Here is a 21,324-nt window from a genome sequence, read left to right as displayed (position 1 = left end):
AGAACTGTTTTATCAACAGCAAACCTCCATTGTTGCGCTATATTATGCATTGAATGGGCCCGCTGGGGGAAACAAAACGAGAAGAAGTCGTCGTCCTCGGCCCATCGCTACAATTCCCCGAAGGTAATAATGGGTAAGTTTTTCCTTGTTTTCCTTTCTTTTTTGCTGCGCGGCCCTTTGCGCACCGAGGGATGCGGACCAAGGGAATTGTGAATAGGTTGGGTTCCAAACAGGTCCCTTTCTCCTTGCCATCTCCCTTGCCCATTAGTTCATCCTCCCCCCCCCCCTCCCCGCCCCAACCCCATCATTGCTTTATTGTTAGCCCCGCTCGATTGGTGTTTGCGTACGGGATGGAAATCTTCTTGCGTACGGAGGTGGCTGGTCCGAATGGGGCAATTGAAGGGCAAGTAATTGAAATAAAAGTGAAACGAATGAACATGCAGAGCAATAGAACCGAGTACAACCACATTCCAAGGGGCAAACATTATAACACTCAAAACAAAACCTCTCTCCCTCTCTCTCTCTCACACCCTTACCACATGTGTGTCTGGGTATGTGTGTTTTCTTGCTATTTTTTTTTCTTTTCTCTATTAACTTCTTCAAATATTTTGCACAAAAGTTTTTGTTCTCCTGCTCCTTGTACCGTGAGCTTAGCTTTCCAGCGGGTTCATTTTCCGGCGACGGCGAGCGGGTCTCATTTGTGTGTAGGGCGCGCGCGTTAAAACCACTCCACTCAACAAAAGGGATATAAAAACCTTACACCACTTGTTGTTGTTCGCCCAAGCGACGCAGTGAAAACAGTAAAAAAAAACACACCATTCCACGTGGAGGGGAGGGTTCGATCATGCACCCGGCACCCGGCCAGAAACGTGCCACGTCAATCGTGGCAAATTAGAATGGGAAACGCACAATTTCCTTCCAGCTATTTGCCACCGCCAAGGCGCGGAACGTGGCGGCGGTGGGTGGTTATGGCTCACGGCAAAAATCACATTTGCTACACCACCGGCACGACGACCAGGAGCGGGGCCGCCGGGCCGGCCGGCTGCCTGTTTGTTCCGGTGGTTAGCAAAAGGCCAAACACCATAACCAGCTGGGGAGAGGAGGGTGGGGAGGAGGTAGGGAGGGAAACCGTGCGCGCGGTACGCACCAAATCGCCGGGAGGAAATTGAAAATTATTTTAATCCACCCGAAAAAGGCCCTATGAATGGCTGACGGCATCATCGACGGCGTAAACCTCGGTTTTCCTTCGCTTCCCCATCCCAGCACAAGCTTACGATTGGTTTGATTGTTTAAATTTCAATCTTACAACAGGTTCTTTGGGTTTTTTTTATCGTTCACGGCTAACCGAAACAGTTGGCAAGCGGGAAATGTCTACCGAACTGCGGGTGTTTATTGTTTTCCTGCCGTAGGGTACGTGTAATAGGATAATTATAAAACTGGTTCCGAGTTTTGCTCGGTTTTCACTTGCAGCGGGACCTGCGTCTAGGATTACGGCGATCGACTGTCTACGTTGGTTGGTCGATTGAAAAGCCGTAATCGTTTGTAATTATCGTGAAAGATTTACAATAATCTCATGCTAGTCCGCTGTACGGGTGGTAATCAGTTTTATATAATGTTTAGAATTTCGATGATGAGTTTAGAATTAGCTGGATTATGCACATTACTTGTGCAGGGAACAAAGTTACGCATCAAACAGTTGCTTCAGTTATCCCTGCTCAATGCTGTTTGTTGCTATAATGCAAAATGTGATTATAATCCTAAGACATTGCAACACTTTAAATTGGATTTTTGTTCATTTTATCATTAACTTTAAGCCATCCATCCGTCGCACTTGAGCCTCAATTCATAGATTTAATATAGTTTACGTTGTAATAAAAGAACATCCAACGAACCAATTCTATTTTGATATTGAAATTTTCCGCTTTAATAAAAATATGTTACTTATACCATTCAGATTAATATGCAAATCTATCGATTCTAAATTCTAATACAGAATTAACTTAATAAAGCTACTATATCAAACTGCTAAAACAATCATATTTAACTGATAATTCATTATTGGGGACAGTGCTGCAAAATGAGCATCACGTGACGATCACCAACGAAAACAATGAACATATCCGTAGTAGCTGAACATCATGCTGATACTCAAGGAAAGTGCGTCATGACATGCCGAACACGATAGCGCTTGAGTGAACCGCGATATTCCGACCCACAAACTAAGCTTAATGCCGTCGTAAGCATATACTTGGCGTGTGGTTCCTTTCAACAAAATGCTTTCTCGCTCTGTCTGGTTTGATGGTCGGGCGTATCAAACAGAGCGAGAAAACATTATCATTTTATTCCTTGGGACCGTTCGCACGCATGGCATATGTCCCATGACTATCGTGATTATCACCGACAGAAAATGTCGCGACCAAGTGACTGATCAAGAGTTGGTTGCACACAAAGTCACCAAGCATGTGATGGTCGCAACAACTGTTTGTGTCTCACCTGTGATCATCACAGTAGAGCTCGTGACACTGACTTTGTTTGTTTCAGTCGGAATTTGTTATGATTATGTCAGTGGCCTTTCTGCTGAACCGCACTCATTAAAAAAAAAGTCATGACAAAGTGACTGACCAAAGGTAGGTTGCTAAAATGTCACAAATGTCAAATGTATGAAAATGTGCATTACCTCTGGTTATCACTTGTCGAGTACGTGACGCTGACATGGATTTTGTTCCAGTCAAAATTGTTGATGACATTGGCAGTGACATTTTGCAGCACTGATTGGGGTATATATGTATAATATCCCCAAAGAGGCATGGAGCCGCCCAGTGCTTTGTACCTGTACCTTGCATCTTGTGAGTATTTATTAAAGTTCAAACTCCGAAGTCTAGAAATTCTGCGTTAAGAACAACAATTCAACTAAATACACCTCTCTCCTAATATCAATGAATTATTAATTAACGAATTTGTTTTAATAAATTACAAGCACCACACTGCAAACTACCACAATCCATCGGGTCAATGTCGATCACCTACCTGTAGCGGCCTCTGTGGCGGCGCGCCCATCCCATGGTGGTACATGACGTCATGCTTTAGCTGCGTAGCCATCTGTGGATGATTGTTCTGATGCTTGCCAATATCGACAGCGGCCAGCGCTTCCGCTCTGCTCAAAATTCCATCGTTCAGGCCCGAAAAGATGTCCCCCTGCGAACGAAACCAAACGACATCAACAAATGAACGACTATGTGTGTGTGTGTGTGTGTGTGTGTGTGTGTGTGTGTGTGTGTGTGTGTGTGTGTATGAGTGCAAAGTGTTAGATTCAACTGCATAATGTATGTGGTGCCTGGTTTTGCCCGTGGCCGCTTTTATGCCAGCCCACCAGCCCGGTAACGGATACCGTAGTTTCAAGTTTTCGGTAAAGGGGGTTCGGCGAAAATTCGAGAGGGATCGGGGCCAAACTTTTCATAAACCTAAATGAGCAACAAAACGATATTTTCTACACAATTAAAAATCCACATGCTCGCCTCAAGCAACACTCGCTACTTCATCAAGTGGACGATAAATTTCCATTCCGGCTAGCAAAGGCCCGGGCGGGCGGGGGCGGTTGGGCGGAAACCCAGCCAACCATCTGACCATCAAATTTCATGCTGACGCCTTTCTAATTAACGTCAACAGTCCCAGCGGAAACATTTTTGAGCAGGCAAAATCAAAGGGTTAATTGTCACTTTTCGGTCGGAGACCATGCCAACGATGATGCTGATGGTGCCGATGATGATGACGACGGGCACGGTTCGGTGTGCCGGCATTAGGGCTTAACCCGGTCCTACGCGCAAACGCAGGGTTCCCGGTACCAGAGTAGCGGTCCCGGGTGCAGGAGAAGCTGGAAAGCTTATTAGTTATCTTGTAATAATTTTGCCACCAGATTGCCAGCTGTCTCTCACTCTTCTCCTTTGCCTGAGCTAGGGTCGAGCGCAGTGAAAACCTGTCACATTTCGATTTTACAATCAGCGTAAGGGATTTACCCCCGACATCGGTCGAGTGGATCTGCTGCAAATGGGTTTTAGAATTGGTACGGGTTAAAAAGATGAGCTAAACGGGACAGGCCGAAGGGTGTGGAACTGTTCTGAGCTACGGTGGGATGGTTAAAATTTATAGCATATTTGTGGTGGTGGCATTCAAATTTTAATGATTTTTAACGATTTCGAGCGAGTAGGTTTATTATTTGAACATTAAAATTAACTGCACGTACGGAAATGTAAGCAAATCTGAGCATCAGAGCATGATGAGCAAAAACATCAAACCAAATTATTACGATTAGTCATAACAACATGTTTATGGTGGTAGCAATACAATGCGTGTCTTAAAGATCGTAGTAAATCGGGATAACCCGATGCTTCTCATTGAATTCTGAAACCCCATTTTTAAGCAATGAATAACATTTGACAGATTTATCGGCTTCTATGCATCAGAATAGATTCCCAACCAGACCGTCCCTCCATAGCAAAGAAGGAATATCCGGCTAAATCTCGAAAGCCTAAACAGGACTGAATGACTACGTAGGTCGTCACGCCAAAAAGAAGAAGATTGTGCATGTTTGTTTGGAAAAGTTTGGTCAAATAATCAATAAAGTATGAATGGTGATGTAAGCTTCACATAAAAAAGTGATTAGATTGTACAATTGAATGCATTAATTATTTAATTCTTTCCTTGGAATGCAAATGTGTCCCGCGGTCACAGAATAAACGGCTGAGATGCAATGAAATTTGCGCGAGCTACCGTAAAATCCAAAGGGAGCTGAGAGCGATCCAAACGTAGCTGAAAACGATTCAGACGAAGCTGAAAACGATTCAGACGTAGTTGATTGCGATCCATTCTCATGGATTGCGATCCATAGCTAACCGGATAAAGATTCAGAGGAAAGTGAGAACAGGTGTAAATCCTGATGATTGCATATTAAATTAGGAACGCATATGTGTCTTGCAGCTCTCCAAGCCTGCCATTTCTATTTCTTTATACTCTTTTTACTTCAATTAATCTAGGACCAGCTTAGACAGGTTTGATACAGGAACATTAAAATGGAAAAGACCATTGCACTTGTCTAACTCTACACAGCAAAGCTTCTAGCTGTATTGCCATGTTTAGTTTATTATTTATTCATCAAATCTTATTGTATCCAGCACTATGAATCAAATCTCAATGTATCAATAAACCCATAAACACGATCTCCTTAATCTCCAATAAAACCTTAATTCCAAACCACCCCTTACAATGGAACACACTGAGAAGGTCATCCTATTCTTTCTCTTCCTGAGCCAATTTGTCATTTCTTTAAGCACACACTTTAAGCGAGCAGCGTGTACCCAAAAACCAATAACACCCGCACCGTAAACGGGAGCACAGCACAGCAGAATCAAACTTCCGTACAACTTCTCTCAACCTCAATCAAACCGACACCGACCGAACCTTGAGCCCCTGGGTTTAACGTGCTCGATATTGTTTCCCCTTTTCCTCTGGAAAGGGTCCCCAGAAGAAGAAGAAGCAAAAAACCTGAAATCGAAGCTACAGAAATATATTGGCATTAGGCAACGGTAATCCTAATTTAACGCAAACTTTCACCAAGCGGTGGAGTGTTCGGTTTACGAATCATTTGATCCAATTTGGGCCACAGTAGCAATATCCCACTTGTAATTTTCGTAAACCACTACACACAACGCAATGGAGCGGAAGTGCCGGAAAGGTGGAACAGCGTATCGGTGGGAAAAAAAGGATACCTTACTGAGGAGGGTTACACCATGCGGCGGGACACAAAAACGTACATATGTACGCGCACACATATGTTTGATTTTTGATGGATGATGACTCGTTCGGGCGTGGGTAGCATAAGGAGTAGGCAGGAAGTGGTAAAGAAAGGAAGCAGAACAAAATGCCAACCTGTCGAATCGATTCTACAAGGGGGGCCCAGACATTACGACAAGGGCCTGCAAAGACACGTGACCGGATGTTATTTGTGGTTTTCTTGTAATAGTGGTTCGCGTTTACCACTCGAAGCCGGGGGAAAGCGAAACAATAACGCAACGTACACTTGCACGATGGTCACTATAGTGTTCTGTTTGAACTGGAGCATATGTCGCTGCTGGACAGTTGAATTCCCTTTCCCTAATGAAAAAAGTGAGCCGTTCACCCTACCGCATACACCAAGAGAAGGGCCGCAGAGACCCGCAGCGAAAGGAGTTGAGCTGAACCTCATAATGTTGTAGCCGGTAAAACGTTTACGAATCAAGATCGATATCAGCAGACGGAAGGCGTTGAGTGCGTTGACGGATTACCCTTTGCTAGAAAATTCAAAACTTTTCCTCGCTACGTTTTACGTGCAATTACTGTTCTCATCACAGTATCATCTTCTTCACTCATACAAAGAATGTGTGAATGTGAGAACAATTGGGAGGGTCCTAGTACGGGTACGTAACAGTATCAAGGAACACAGGAAAAGATTCCCTTTGATGTGTGCAAGATTTGCTTCTCGTTAGCGCAGGTAAACCCGTTTGCTTATCCCGAGACCAAACAACAAAAAAAGGAAAGTACACCGCACATAAAACCGTAAACCATCGACATTCATCGTGCGAAGTGCTACATAAATTTGTTAATTATCATACAAAAGCACTTGATGTCAAGTGCATGTCTCACCCCTTTGCCCCCGGCTCGGACGAAATTTATCGAAGAGTGCCGGGACCGGGGGAAGAAGCTACAACATTACGCCCCAACCGAAATTCGGGCCCAGCAAAAGCTAGAAATCATCATCGAGCGAGCGAAAGGCGGCGAATGGGAAATAAAATCCCTCCCTTTTGTGCACGGTGTGCTGTACAGTGTGCTGCGTACCCTCTCTCTCTCTCCTTCTATCTCCAACCAAGGACCTAAGGACCAAGTGCCGAGTTACGGAAGATTTAGGAGCGAACTCCGTCGAGGACCCATTTCCGGAGCATACAAGGCGGCAAACAAAAAGGGGTACGCGCGAGAGGACCGAAAAGAAAAGGGTCCCGTTGTCGTTAACGCAGCTCTTACGGTGCTGCGGGTTGCTCAGGAAGGGTGGCACGGTGTGTGTGTGTGTGTGTGCGTATGAAGTATGGTGCAACAGTCCATCAAGGCCCACCCGCTCTATATCATGGTTTATTTTCCGCAGTGAGTTTATTTTATTTTTATTGAAGGACTTCCCAACAGTAACAGGTGTATTTATAGGCTTTACGAAGCGAAGGGGCGAACACAACTGCAGCTTGAGGGGTGGTGGTCTGCTGGCAGCCTTGCGTTCCCGCTCCACTTCCACCCGCCGGCACCATGGGCCGTGGATGGAAAATTGTATTTACACTTGCTGCCGCTCTCACCGCACCAGGCAGCATGGGACGGAATAGTAGCAAAGGGGACTCGATCCCGAAAAAACCGGGCCATTATTTGCTACTGAAACATATTTTCGTCCCTTATTATTTCAACATTGATTTGCTTGCCAGCTTTCCCGGCCCGGTCGTTTCACCTGCCCCGCCCCGACGGTTGGCCTTTAGGAAGGTAAAAGTACAACTATTTGAGAATCGTTGCAATTTCCAACAGCTCTGAGTGCTGTCAAAATTTCTGCGTCATCGCACTACGCACCACACACAGTGAGCCTCTCATGTGACCCTAATGTGTGTATGTGTGTGTGTGGTGTAGGACGATTTGATTGACGAGAAGCGGTGCAAGTACTGCCGCGGTGCATTGAAGTAGACGAGCGTATAATTTGGATAATTGAAACATGTGCCAACCGATGGAAAAGTGCCCGGCGCTTTAGCGTGAGTTCCCGGCCGGAAAGGGTAAGGGGAATGAAACGCAATGGATGGTAGGGAACATATCCAACCCTTCTGCTGAGGGTTGGCTAATGGGGGATTGGAGTTCCCTTCTCTTTTTTTGCTCTGTCAGTTCCTCAGTGCACCATTCCTACCTACACGCGTTCCAATCGTTCACCTCTACTGGCTACTTACTAGTGACATATTTGGTTCCTTCCCGCAACGAAGTTTCGGGGAAAAATGTTCTCTGATGTGTCCTGAAGCAGAAGACAACAAAACGAAGAAAACAAAAATACACGTTCCCCCCACAACGCTTTTTTTCCCGGTGGCAGGTGAAACTTACGTACGTATGACATGTTGGTCAGTTGGTGTGCCGAGGTGGACAGTTATTGTTTTTTACCACCTGTCACGAATGAAAATATTTCCTCGCTACGGTGCGCGATAGTGACAATAACATTTCCTGCGACTAATTTGACGCGCGTGTGGTACGCTTTCGATGGTCTGTAACAACATTTGATAGCTGCTACACATCATATATCAAAAACGCTTTCGGGCTCCTAAATAACGTAATCACATTAAACAATGTCAATAGACTTTCGGCGACGGAGCGGACACGTGTCGTGGTGGAGTTTGTGTCACCGTCACCGCTCCAGAGCTCCAAAGACAGAAAAAAATGGAACAAACCTGTCCACCACGATAAGGCTCGAAAGCTCGTAACGACCTTAACCAGCCAGCGATGACAGGTGGTCCAACAGTGAGGGCAGAAGTTTGCCCAAAGATCTATCCAAACCTCCCGTTTCCACCACTCCACACTAATGGTAACATAACATTAGGATCAATCTGTCAACTCATTGTTTTTATTTTGGTCTTCCACTGTCAACACCTGGCCGGATAGGTGAAAGCATCAAGGGCAAGCTTTCAGTGAGTTGAATTTTCGACCAGCAAAGAGGAGGGAAATAGTAACTTCATTTTGATTACCAGTAATGGTAATTCAATTCTATTCGCACCGTATGGCCTAGTTTTATACAAACAATTAATAACGAAAAGCAGATGGTGGTTAGATGAAGCTAAGCGTCGTGTAATGTTTATGAACAGTCGCTGCACTAAAATGATTAACTAGGTGGCTTTCAGGTTCTGATTGACAGGATTGCTATTAGCGTTGTAAAGGTTCAGAATGCAAAAGTACATTAAATTTAAACTAAACCAAATCAATGTAACGAATAACTTTAAATAGCATCCTTACTACAAAATAAAAATAGAAACATCTCCCCACCTTACGAGATTAAAACAATGCCAAGCAAGTACCATCCCAACTGTGGCACATTTCCATGCCAATTACTTGCCAGAGCCCTCGGCAAACGCTACAACTCCTCCCGAAGACTAGAAGCCTTCAGATGTTTCCCAGCCCGCTTGACATCGCTGTCAGGCGGGGAAAGACACCGGAAAGAACTTAACATTATCCCACTCGAGAAATGTCAACTCTCGGCCTCCCGGTGACAGTGGGAATCGACATTCTCGCTCAAACGACACTTAAAACATTACAGTAATCAATACGGATGACACGGAAGACACTAGACGGTGACAAAACAGAGGGCAACAGCATCGTGTAATCGTGCCCCTCTACCGTATCCAGTTTGGTTTTCCACATACTGCACACGCTGGTGGTGGCTGTGTGCAATGCTGTGCTGTTTCCCGTGCCATGCGAGTCGGATCGATACTGGCTCGTGATGGTAAGCCGGAAGCTACGAAGCACTGCGGGAGGTGCTGGGAAAAGAAACACGCGAGACCAGTAAACTTTTCTTGCGAAGTGAAAAGAGCAAACGCAGACCAAGTTCGTACAAGTTGTGTTTTTTTTTAACCGTCGAGTAAATTCAGGCCTGCAGGACATGTGCGAGTGTGTGAGTGTGTTGTTTTTTTATCATTCATCCGGGCCCGGTGACTGGTGGATGAGCCTGCAGTCTGAAGTTTTACAGAGCGCGTACAGGGATGGAGCAGGTGGTAAAAATAAAAACAAAACCTCAACATTTTCAAGGCCCGTTGCTTGGGGCTGACCATCGTCATGTGCGGGACGACGACCAGCGAAGTAGTTTCGAGATCGTCAAACTCAGGTTTAAACGGGACCGGGTGCTAGCAATGGTGGAGTTTCCGTTTTTACAACCCGTTGAACTTCGATGGTTTGGGCGCAGGTAAAAAATGGTTGCCCAACCGTTGAGGGAAGGGAGAGCGAAACTAAAACATCTAAAGTTGGGTTTTATTCACTTCAACTCCAGTGAACTGTATTTTCCGGAAGTTGTAAAGCGTTTAGTTTCTTATTTCTATCACGCTGCAGTTCAACTCACACGAAACAGTGCTAGTAGAGTGTGCTGGTGGGATGGTGTTAAAGCATTTGGGGTGCAGTTTGCAGACGAACGTTGAAATACTTACATTATGCCTAGGTGACCAGGAGTTACACATCAGCGATGCATCCTCCAGGAATCGACTCTGGAGAGGGAAAGTTGGAAGAAGAAAGAATAGCATTGTCACAACGGTGCATGAGGAATATTATAAAAATAAAACTAAGAGATGGATATGTCAATAAGATTAGCAAATATATGAAAATTCGTTTGTTTGCGCATACAAGAACATTGCCATAAGCACTGGGTCGATCTCAATAAAGACTGTGTTGCTAAAAAAGTAACAGGCCTCTTAAACTGAATAAAAATCTTAATAAAACCAAAACGAGGATCTCATGTTTGTGATATTTTTTATGAATTTTCAAACAAGACTAAGTGTTGTCTGAGTCTCAGACATTAATTCAACAGAGACTACTACACCATTAAAAATGACTACAAAGTCTAGTAAAGTTTTCTATCTGGAGATTAAATCAATATTGCTGTCTTCTTATTCACAATATACAAATAATCTGTTATTGGACATCTTAGATCATGTTTAAGTGGTTTGGACTTATTAAGTAGTTAGTGTAACAAGGGCAAGGGCTACTTGTTTCTTTGGCTCAGCTAACCTACAACATTATTCTTGCTAATATGCTTCTTCTAGGAGTACTCCGGGAGCTTCAAATATTGCTATAACTTAGTCGATGTTGTTCAAGAAACGTTGTTCAAGAAAATAGTTGTTCATATTCAAGAAAATAGTCTATTGTTTGTATAGTACGAATCCTATAAACATGCTAAATAAATATGTAATGTAAGAAATATAAGATAAATAACTGAAGGTAAATAAATTTCAATCGCAAACATCTCCAACACCACGTTTTCGCATTGCACCACGAGCTGTACTGGCTAATTCGCTTTATATTGCCCTCCGTGAGTGAAAACTTGACAAACATTCACTGATGAATGGTTTATAAATTTTCCAACATCCAAACGCCAACAGTTTGGCAAGAAATAAACTATCCAATTGGGTTTTATACGAATGCGTACCGGTCCCATGCTGTACATTGATTTGCATGCCACTACACTAAGCTCTGCTCGATCACGTTCGGGATCGGCAGTTGTCAGAAGCACCTAATAAAACCGACCATTCTGGTTCGTAATTATTTTACCGTATGCTGACAAATGGCGAGTGTAAAAAGAAGGGAAACCCCTTCCCAAACTTTACCAAGGCTACGCGTGTCCTGCGAACGGGGACACTCGTAAACGTGTGCAGCGCACAGACCACGTACCGACCATCAAAACCGTGGGTCCGCAAAAATTAAAGCCACGGATATCAATTTAGTGGACTATAAATCTGACCAATGCCGGACTCCGGTTGGCAAACGCTGGACAATTTAACTTTATCGAACTGATGCGGGAAATGCAAACATTCGAAACCCATCACTCCTCCAGCTGCCGCAGCACGATGGAGAAAACGTGTCTTCGTGCAAAGCAAGGATGAGGACATGCTTTCGTTAGGGGTTTTATTTTATTTTATTGAGATACTATAAACCTTTTTTTTTTCAATGTTTGTTACTTGATTTAGGCTTTATTGTTGTGATAAAAAAAGAAGTGTATCCTCAACCAATTCCGTACAACTCTTACATTGTTGGGTACAGAATTTGAAGTAAAAATAGTGTTTCCCCAAGAGGACGTTCTATGCAGGTAAAGAAGATTTATTGAAATTTACTTTTAGCTCAACCGCCGGGTCCACTGCGAAAGGAAACTATTGGCAACTTTCCCTGACGTAGCGAGACCAGTCACCGTGTGGTACACCCGGTAAAATCCACAGTTGGCAACGACCACCTATACGCGGTCGACGTTGCGGAAAGACGAAGATTGACGGCTCGGCGCAGTGGGAGACACTGATTAATTTTGTTAATTTTGCTAATGAAGCGAGAAGAACCATTTGCGAAGCGAGCGACCAATTCCCGCACTAATTTGTGGCCACGTACGTCCTGGTGCCGCGTGCACCGCAGTACGCGTGATATTTATCTCACTTTTACCCGCCGGCCCAACGCCGAGGCGAAGGCTCCCAGTCCCAGTCGCTCCCGCTGCATTGGTTATTCATTGCTATTTCATCGCCAAAATAGGGCAATCCGGCCAAATGTCCATCCATGGCCCTGCTCTGTATCCTCTTCCCTCCCCCACCCCTCCCCGTTTTTGCCGGAGGTGGTAACAATCGACCATCATTATCATCAACGCTTCCGCTAGGCCGGACGGTTTAGCACAGTGAAATAGGGAGCTTTCCGAAGGGGGCAGCCGGCAGCAGTGGACGTGCTTGGGGACATCACACTCTTAGGCAATTGCACTTAGACCGACACGCTTACGTAAGGATTGGCACAAGCCCGTTGCGGATGTTGAGGGGGGTGTGGATTGTGGTAAAGGGGCAGATGGCCCGAGGACCCAATAGCTTATGAAAGTTTGATTTTACGCTTGACTAGCTATGGGAAGGGGAAAGGAAATGGTGATCCATTTCCTGAACCAAACGCTGCTCCTCTGTCACGCTGGAAAATGATAAATTGCAGCACTTGGGAAAATTTCACTGATGTGGTCAATACGGTGGACGCCCCAGCACCTACAAGGCCGGACAGGATCGATTCTCATGTGGAGCGCATCAAGGCCATATATGTATTATTATATGAAACCAATTAAAGGAGGAAGAAACAATTCTATTCCAACAAATTAATCAGTAAATTATCACGTTTCGTATGAAGCTCTCACATGCGTCAGCTTTAATTATCTTAGTATTGCTTTTTTAACATGATCTCTTGAAAAAAAAAACAGAAACAAGCCCTAAACAAAGAGGAAAAGGTTACTGCTTTTGAGCACACTGGATCGTTAATTTTTAATGTTTTCCTATACAAAGTTACCCTTTTCCAACTCTCGGGAGTTTCTCCCGTTCTCAGATTTGTTTAAGGTCATAGTTTAAAGGTCTAAATGTGTGAAAATGGAAGATAAAAAAGTGCCCGAATAATAAACCTTAAATGTAGACGAAATAACAAAATTCATGCAACTTTGCATTTAATGAAGAAATCTGACTGATAACGACAGTTTCATGTGAAGTATTTAAAGAAAAACACAAACATAAACTTACCGATGGGTTCGCCATACACCGTCGCATCTGCTCGGGCCCCCTGTAGGTGGGGCTGTATCGACCGGGAAAGCAGCTCGGAGTACTCATTTTCATTTTATCGGCTGACGGATAAACGGGCATAGTCATGCCGGTAAATTCGTCCTCCAGCTTTAACGCCTTGGAGGCGTCTAAAGGCGTCGGTGAGTAAATCTTGACGTCGTTGTAATGCACTGCGGACACGGCACGAAAAGGATTGATGCTAAGGATCGGTGCGTTCTGCCCGTCCCGACTGTCCGTATACGGCCAGCAGTGCGTGGAGCTGGTATACACTTTGTTATCTTGATGTTTCCTTCGCGTTGCGTTTTTTGTTTTTTGTTTATTCTAGTCTAGTAGTTCAATTTACCCTGGCCAGTATCGTGAGCGCGAGTTTGGTTTCTGCTCAATACACTTTACACACTCTGTTACACTTGGTTGCATACACGGTGTTCACTGGTTTTAAGTTAGTTAACTTGTCGCATTGTTTTGTGTGATCTGTAAAGAAAGAAGAAGGCAAAACAGAAATGCTATTAACGAATATGAAGTGTCCGCTTGAAAGTATCTCTATAGCCGTACTGTTCACACTTTTCATCGAATTCCTTCCAAATTCGATATATAGCTGATCATTAAGACAGTTATCAAATGGTGTGAAATTCATTATGCACCAAAAATTCAGGCCAATAATTAAAATTCATTTTTACCAGCACAAATGCAGCATGCTAAATCGAAGAACTGCGGAACCATAAATTGGATTGTTCGAGAAGTAATACTGCCCAAAATTCGCAAGTTAATTGGTTTTCAGCCCACATCGGTGCGGTATAATTTAGTGCTATCGTTAATTTTCGGTAAAAAACGTGCCGTTTATGGGACTCATATCGAACGCATCGGGAGCACATGCATATAGCTGCAGTCCGTACGAGCATCAATTGCACTCGCGTTCACATACCCGTCACGTACACACTACTGTACGCAGCAGACTTTATTGGAGAAATAAGAAACAAAAAACTCACTCACACTCATCCAAACCACAGAACACACGACACACGTCTGCATTTTTATGCACTTTTCGTGCAAAGCTTTTACTACCCCTTTTGCTGCTGTAACAATACTCACACCACACACACACACACACACACACACAGGGACACATTGGACAGGGCAAAGTTCAGCGGTTACTATGTTTCGTACGGTTGTAGCTCTTTCTTTTTTCCCCCCAAAACACATACCAACCAAGGCAAGGATTCGCGCTACCAACACTAACGCAACCCGTCGAGGTGCGAATGAACGAATTCGACACAATCACCATCAGCCCTCATTCCAACTGAGCCCCGCGTGTTGTTTGAGTTACGCTTAGATTTGTGGCCGTTGTCGCTTACCATCGAACTCTTGTTTTGTTTTTTTTTTTTGTTTCTCTTTCAGTTTTTTGTTGTGCTGTGTGTCGTTGTACCTCCGCCTGTGTCTGTGCCGATTTGCGCTCCGCCAGCAAACGCCAAACAGATTAATTATGGATGCATTTGATTAGGGGTCATGATTATATTAACCATGCTGTGGTCATTTTCGGTTGAACCAGTTACCGACGCCGTGCGCTGTAAACAACATCCTCGAGCCAGCCATGTCCGCCAGCACACAAGCACGTTGTGTGTGTGTGTGTGTGTGTGTGTGTGTAAATGTGAGAAACCTTCCTCTTTTTTTGTTTGCTTCCTCTAATAGCAACACTTCTGTTGGTATTGGTAAAGTTTGCTGCCACAATTTAGTTTGCCCATAGTTTCGTGTTTGCACAATTAACGTTCGCTCGAGAGCCATTGACGGAAATGCTTCACGCTGCCGGTGGGGGAAGCTCTAGCTCTATGCTTTCGAAAACATTCCTCGCAGGCACTGAAAGAACCGCGGGTGCGAGGCGTCTAATCAAAGTTTTCGACGGGCTTAGACAGGCTGGAAAGGAAAATTTGGTCTATAATGGAGTGCGATTCGGCGAGTGATAATGGTCTAAACTCTGGCCGCATTGTTCGATTGGCAAGGCGATGTTTACCGAGCGCTACGGATTACAGCTATTTATGCTGTCATATTATCGATGATTGGTATGAAAATGAAGAGTTTTTAGGGAAGAGCAGGGGAGGTACTTATTTTTTTTTCGAAGGAAAAAAGATCCAGTAAGGAAACTGAAAGGAGTGGATTTTGCTGAAAATTTAAATTCTTCAGAAGCAGAACGCATGTTTGTGCTTTCTCAAAAGTCATGGCAGGGGTACTCAAGAGACCTGGTAGGGAAATTTAGGTCAATGTGAATTTGTTCCAGGAAAATACTTCTTCTTATTTTTCTTCTTTATCTTTTTCTCTTTATTTTTTTCTTCTCTTTTTCCTCATCTTTTCATCAGATTATTTCAATAGAATCGTCTCAAACAGTTCCTGTTAGATCAGAGGATTATAATAGTTGATGTACACAAAAGCCCAAGAAAATGCCCAGGTTTGGTTATTATTCCTGTCTCTTTCTGAAACAGAGTGTCTCTGTTTATTACTGCTCATATTCCTGCATTTGTAGGCAGTTCCTTTAATTATCTATGTTGTTCATTCCAGTCGATATACCCAAGACCTTCACTGCTTGAACACCGATAGCTGTCTAGGATCCAATTAATCTCCAATTTAATGGATTCGAAATCAAAACCTGACCTTCTACACTAAGTCCAACTAGCTCTGTTTAATATTAGTTCCAATTGTGTTATCGGATGTATGATGTATCTCGAGACTGCTTCCCCTCAAGCAAAGGTTTGTTTGGAGTAATACATCTTCGACAGTGCGCGAAACTCATCACTTGCTAGTAGAGAGATGTCGCAAACTAGTAGAATTGATGCATAGCGAAAGATAGATACAGGTAACGTTGAAATAAACGTATTTTCACATAGAAATAAATGAAATATGGCAAATACGTCAAACAGTTTTGCATCCGTTTCAGAAAATTTCAATGTTAGAACAGGTTTTCCAAAATTGTGTTCACCATCACTGCTTGCCAAATGTGAAAATAGTCCTCAAACCTGCTCACGGCAGCAAATTCAACTAAATCCTGTCAACGCGCAAACCCTCAACCCCCAGGTACAGTCAAATCGTATGAATTTTAAAGCAGTACTTCCGCTAAACGACATCAACGGTCTGCTGCTGCCGGGGCCGCGCAACAACGAGTCACGTCCGATGCACTGCGCCCGGCCATCGACGTACGAGGTCCCCAGATGCGTACCGCGATTGTTTTGTACTACGCGGGTAGCCTTTGTATATTTTATTTCCCGCACAACTCGTTATCCTCATCGATAAATCTCAGGTCAAAAATGTCATCGTTCGCTCCCGGAAAACCGGCTACCGAATGTTGCGTATCAATGAAACAAACACGACCAAACGAACTGTGTATCCAGGCAGCACCCAGAAACGTACGAAACAGATTGAAAGCACCCGTTCGAATTGTCAAACAGTGGCCAAACCTTCGCGAAGATGAAACGGAATTTGGCCGTTGCTGTGGCTGACTCCATACATCGGAGCATCGGTTTCCATGCCGCAGGCAAACGCGGCTGGCACCCGGAACCGGAAGGTGAAACAGAATTAGTTCTGTTCCGCGAACCGAAGCTCGATTGCAAACTTCATGCACGCGCGTGCATAATCAATCATTTCCCCGGTTGGATGTGTGGAATTTTGTGTTGCTAAAATCGTATTGTATTTCCCTCCCCGTTCGTATTGGTTGTGATGGTGAGTAGAAATGTTCAACACACGATATAACACAGTTTAAGAATTTTCCTGCAGCAAACTGTAAAACATCCTGTACAAGTATTGAAATGTTGTTAAAACGTATTTATTCTCAACCAACGCCAATCTCGTGTAAAATGTATGATACCGTCTATCTACCCACCCATCACCAACAATACATTTGCTTTTGTCCATTAAAATAAATTTCTCCTTTCTATTATCAGTCTTTGGCTCTTTGTTCGCGAAATTATCTCCAGGTATGCTTTGTGCCTTCGAGGGCCGTACGTTCCTTGCGACGTACGTACCGTCAAGAAAGCACATACTCAAAAGGTGGAGCTTAGCGAACGCATTCGAACTACTACAGGGCCCGTACCCTGTTTTCCCATTGCATTGTTTTTCACTTTTATGGCAGCCAATTATGTTATGCTGCCGCGGTGGAAACAATAAAACCTCGTAAAAGAAACCATCTCCATCCCGACGCCCTCGCCCTCAATGCTTTTCACACGATTGGGGCGAGCATTTTGACGATAGCGTATGAGCTTTTTCTTACATTTACGGTTTCTCTCTATCTTTCTCACTCGCTGTTGGGTTGTACTGTTGGTACTGTGTTATGTTTGCGTTTTTGTTGCTGTTGTCTTACGGGGGTTTCCACCCCAAACGGTACAGAACTAGGACCAGGAATGGTCGCAATAACCGCGGCCAGCAGAACACACTGTACCACCAAAATGCATTTATCATCTTACAATTCCACCTTCTCGGCGTATCAGTGTGTGTGTGTGTAACCGGTAGGAAGTAACCATTGCACCGTTGAAATATGTTTATGGTCGGTACATTCGGTACACGTGTGGCCATAAATTCCTTTTTCGTACTTGTGTGCTCTTGGGCAGTTCCTTTTTTTTTGTTTCATTTTTTTGGCTTTATTTGTGGCTTTCTGTTGGAGATTTGTTTGAAGTGTTGCTATGCTAAGAAACAATGGTTTTATTCCCGTGAAATGTGTAGTTTCTTAAGACGATAAAGTGTTAGAAACATTATATGTGAATTCTACGATAAATTGTTATTATTTCTTGATTGATTAATCAAATTTTTTGTTGCACCATGTAGCAATTTCATGAATTGTTTAAAAAAAAACCAAAAATTGTGTAGGTTTTTTTTTATTAAACATCGAAAAAAGATAGCTCTGTGTATCATTTCAGACAGTTTCACCCAACTATATTTATTTTTCTACAAAAAAAATCGCGCCCAATGTATCATGTCACTGATATTTACCCACGGTAATCAATTTCCAATAAACTAATGCAGTCTAACCGTGCAGAAGTAATTATGGTTTGCATGTCGAGCAAACATTGCGGCCCCTTTTGATGAGTTTGTGCCTGCCTGCAATCAGCGGAAACGCAATACTATCTATTTTATTTGGCAGCCCACTGTTTGATCAGTAAAGCGATCGAGTTTTTTGTTTTATCGTCCTTTCCGTTCCATCTCTCATCCCGTCCGCACAGCCTGTCATTTCAAATTAGCGCAGTTTTGTTTGTCGTTGCTTTAACTCCATGCTGGTATTAAATAAACGGACGCCAACGGGTATGATGGCATGCCCCGGGTACCATTCCCCAATGGAAGCAGCACCCGAAACAGGCAAGTGGGAAATCGCTTCGTTTTTTGTTTGCCTCATCAGAACCCCTTTTACCGCTGCGTTCAGGTGAACAAAAAGCACTAATAAAACTGAGTGAAAAACCACTCGCAAATATTAGCTCATTAGCGAAATGTTCAATCGGTTACGTAAGCCTCCATTTTCCATTGCGCGAAGTCCATTTCCCTTTTGGCGCCACGCATCACGTTCGCCCGCCCGCCCGCCCAGGCGAACAACTATAGCGGTTTCGCGAAGGGATGGCAAATTTAAAAGCATAAGCATGGCACCGAAAAAAGTATCAACCAGCGCAAAAGTACAATTGTAATAGAGACAAAAAATTATGTACTCTACCATTCAGTGGGGGGGTTGGAAGGCGGCACGGAACAGACCTTTCGCGGCTCTCTCCCTTTTGTGTCAGCAGGGACGTGATTTTGTACTCATCCGATTGGGACTCTGGGTATGTATAAATGAGTAGATGTAAGCGGCCCACCGCTTGTCGCGCGTTCAGAAATGCATAAATTATCGCTATCCAAAAGGAACGACACAAAAAAAAACATGCGCGCACACACACACGGAAAGGAAAATAGAAAAATCTTGCGCTCTTACGCCGTTGTCATCATTCGTTGCCGTCGTCTTTGTCGGTAGTTCAGCCCGTTTGCCTATGCTGACTCCCATGCTTTGTGCTTCAATCGGCAGCTTTTTTTCCGCCTCTTCCCGAACGCGAATGCTGTGACCCTTTGGAACTCCCTCGACCCCAAGCAGGCCTGGGCTGGGCTTTAAGTCGCCAGCACCAGCAGCAGCAGTGTGGCGCAATGGAGCACGCGACGGGGGAAAACGTTTAGGATTAAATATTCAGCGCCGTAGTCAGATTCCACCTTTAAAGTGAACACCGTGGCACACATCTATAGTACGCCACTTGATACGTGTGTGGTGCTGGATCAAAGTGGCGTTTACGCGATTGCTAAGAAGTTGCGAAGGTGGTATTTTCTTTCTTTCCCTTCTTTTTTTTCTTTATGTTGGTGTTTAAATTTTAACGGGCTTACGATTGTTGCAAATCGTTCAGGGAGGCGAACGAACGTTAGAAATATTAGGTGCGGGGTTTGAAACATACACCGCTGCATATCATAATAATGCGGCGTAACAATATTTCGTAACAATGAATCTATCTTTCTTTAAAACACGTTACAAAGTTACTTCTTCTGTGTAGTAGTAACCGAGTCCGCTCTATATAAGCTGCCAAGACTTATTAGTATCACGCTGCCAATGGTAATTCATTCCTTGGTACGGTCCCGGTTGGTAATCGATATCGTTCGGTCTTGTTGGAGCCGACGCTTCTATAGAATAGACCGGCCCATTGGTTCATCATATGGTGTACTAAAACACATTTTCTGCATCTTTGTGTTTTATTTTCTCCACGTTTATTTAATTGTGTTGGTTATGTTTTTTTGTATACTTTATTTAACTTCTTTTTCTTCTACACATAGAAAGATACGAGCTTTCAAGATTTATGAGGATTATTAGATATTAAATTTATCGGACAAGCAGTCGACTAGCCGAGCAGTCTTGTTCCGAGGAACCAAACAGAAGGGCTCTCCTTTTAGGCCTTGCAAGATTCGAAAAGCTATCCAACAGACGAAAAGGTAGAGTCTCTTTGTAACATCTGTTATGTATACTCAAATTATCCTTTAATCGTAAATACTTTCACAACTCAACACTCTCTCTCTCTCTCTCTTGTTGGCCTGCTCACGGTCAACAATAATTCTCCAGGATGCTCGGTCCCTGGCTGCAGCCTCCCATCCATGCAGACTCAACGATCGCAACTCAACACACCGTTGCAAATTCAGAGGGCATTGAGGGCATACATTTTGTAGACTTAGTTCCAAGTTTTTGATCAAAAATATGTTTAAATTTTATTGTAGACATGCCTGTTAAAAATGTAATATTGATTATGGGGAAAATTTTTGGAATATGAATTCTTTCGCGGACCATGTCTTTTAACGCCACGGGCCATAAGTGGTCCGTGGGCCACAGGTTGGAGACCACTGCCTTAAGGAACCAAGTGTATTTACTTGGCATCAACAGTAAACAGAACGTTCCTGGAATCATATCCTCAAAAAATCATGGACACGGACACATCCTTTGAATATCCTTTCAACTTTTTGAATCTTAATAAGTGCACGTAGTAGTATGTTTGTTCAGTTATATCTCTTTGCGTAAATTTCTACATTTTGGCTGCAAAAATGTTGTTCGAAGCATTACCTTGAAAATAACTTCTGTCCAAGTTATTGGCCTTCTACGTAACATTGTTCGTTAAGAGACATTAGCGTTCAAACTGCGTCCTCACATTGATACATTACTCTCCGATTTAGATAGCTATCTGCATAAGGGTCAAGTGAGGCGTCATTTAACTCTGATGGAGCACATTCAGCTACGCAAATTCATCTCAACAATGCTTCCATTTGTAACTGTTTTCAGTAAGACTACATATGTATTATTTACATTTCTGCTACTACACTTGTAAGTTTTACCCAAATTAAGCTAATTCGTCTAGCTTCGTTCAAAACTAGTCGCAATCATTAACTACTAACAACTGAAATAATTGGCACCGGGCCCTATGCGCACTTAATCAACATCCCAACATATGAATGACAATTG

At 43.6% G+C, this 21,324-nt stretch overlaps 1 protein-coding gene across 12 annotated transcripts in view; it reads right to left on the bottom strand.

The window, feature by feature from the left end:
- The window catches only part of LOC1269382 (inhibitory POU protein), a 50,908-nt gene that overhangs the window by 18,592 nt on the left and 10,992 nt on the right, over positions 1-21,324 (bottom strand). For all 12 annotated transcript variants that reach the window (XM_061643418.1, XM_061643416.1, XM_061643415.1 and 9 more), the window contains exons 2-4: positions 13,308-13,817; positions 10,224-10,280; positions 3,028-3,195 (exon numbers count right to left, since the gene is read on the bottom strand). In XM_061643418.1, coding sequence (XP_061499402.1) covers positions 3,028-3,195; positions 10,224-10,280; positions 13,308-13,433 — 351 coding nt within the window. In that variant the 5' untranslated portion in view covers positions 13,434-13,817. The remainder of the gene's footprint in view (positions 1-3,027; positions 3,196-10,223; positions 10,281-13,307; positions 13,818-21,324) is intronic.

Source organism: Anopheles gambiae, chromosome 2 (genome assembly GCF_943734735.2).
Source record: "Anopheles gambiae chromosome 2, idAnoGambNW_F1_1, whole genome shotgun sequence".
NCBI classification, from domain to species: Eukaryota; Metazoa; Arthropoda; class Insecta; order Diptera; family Culicidae; genus Anopheles; species Anopheles gambiae.
Note: the sequence above shows the minus strand (reverse complement) of the source record. Positions and strands in the feature narration are given on the sequence as shown.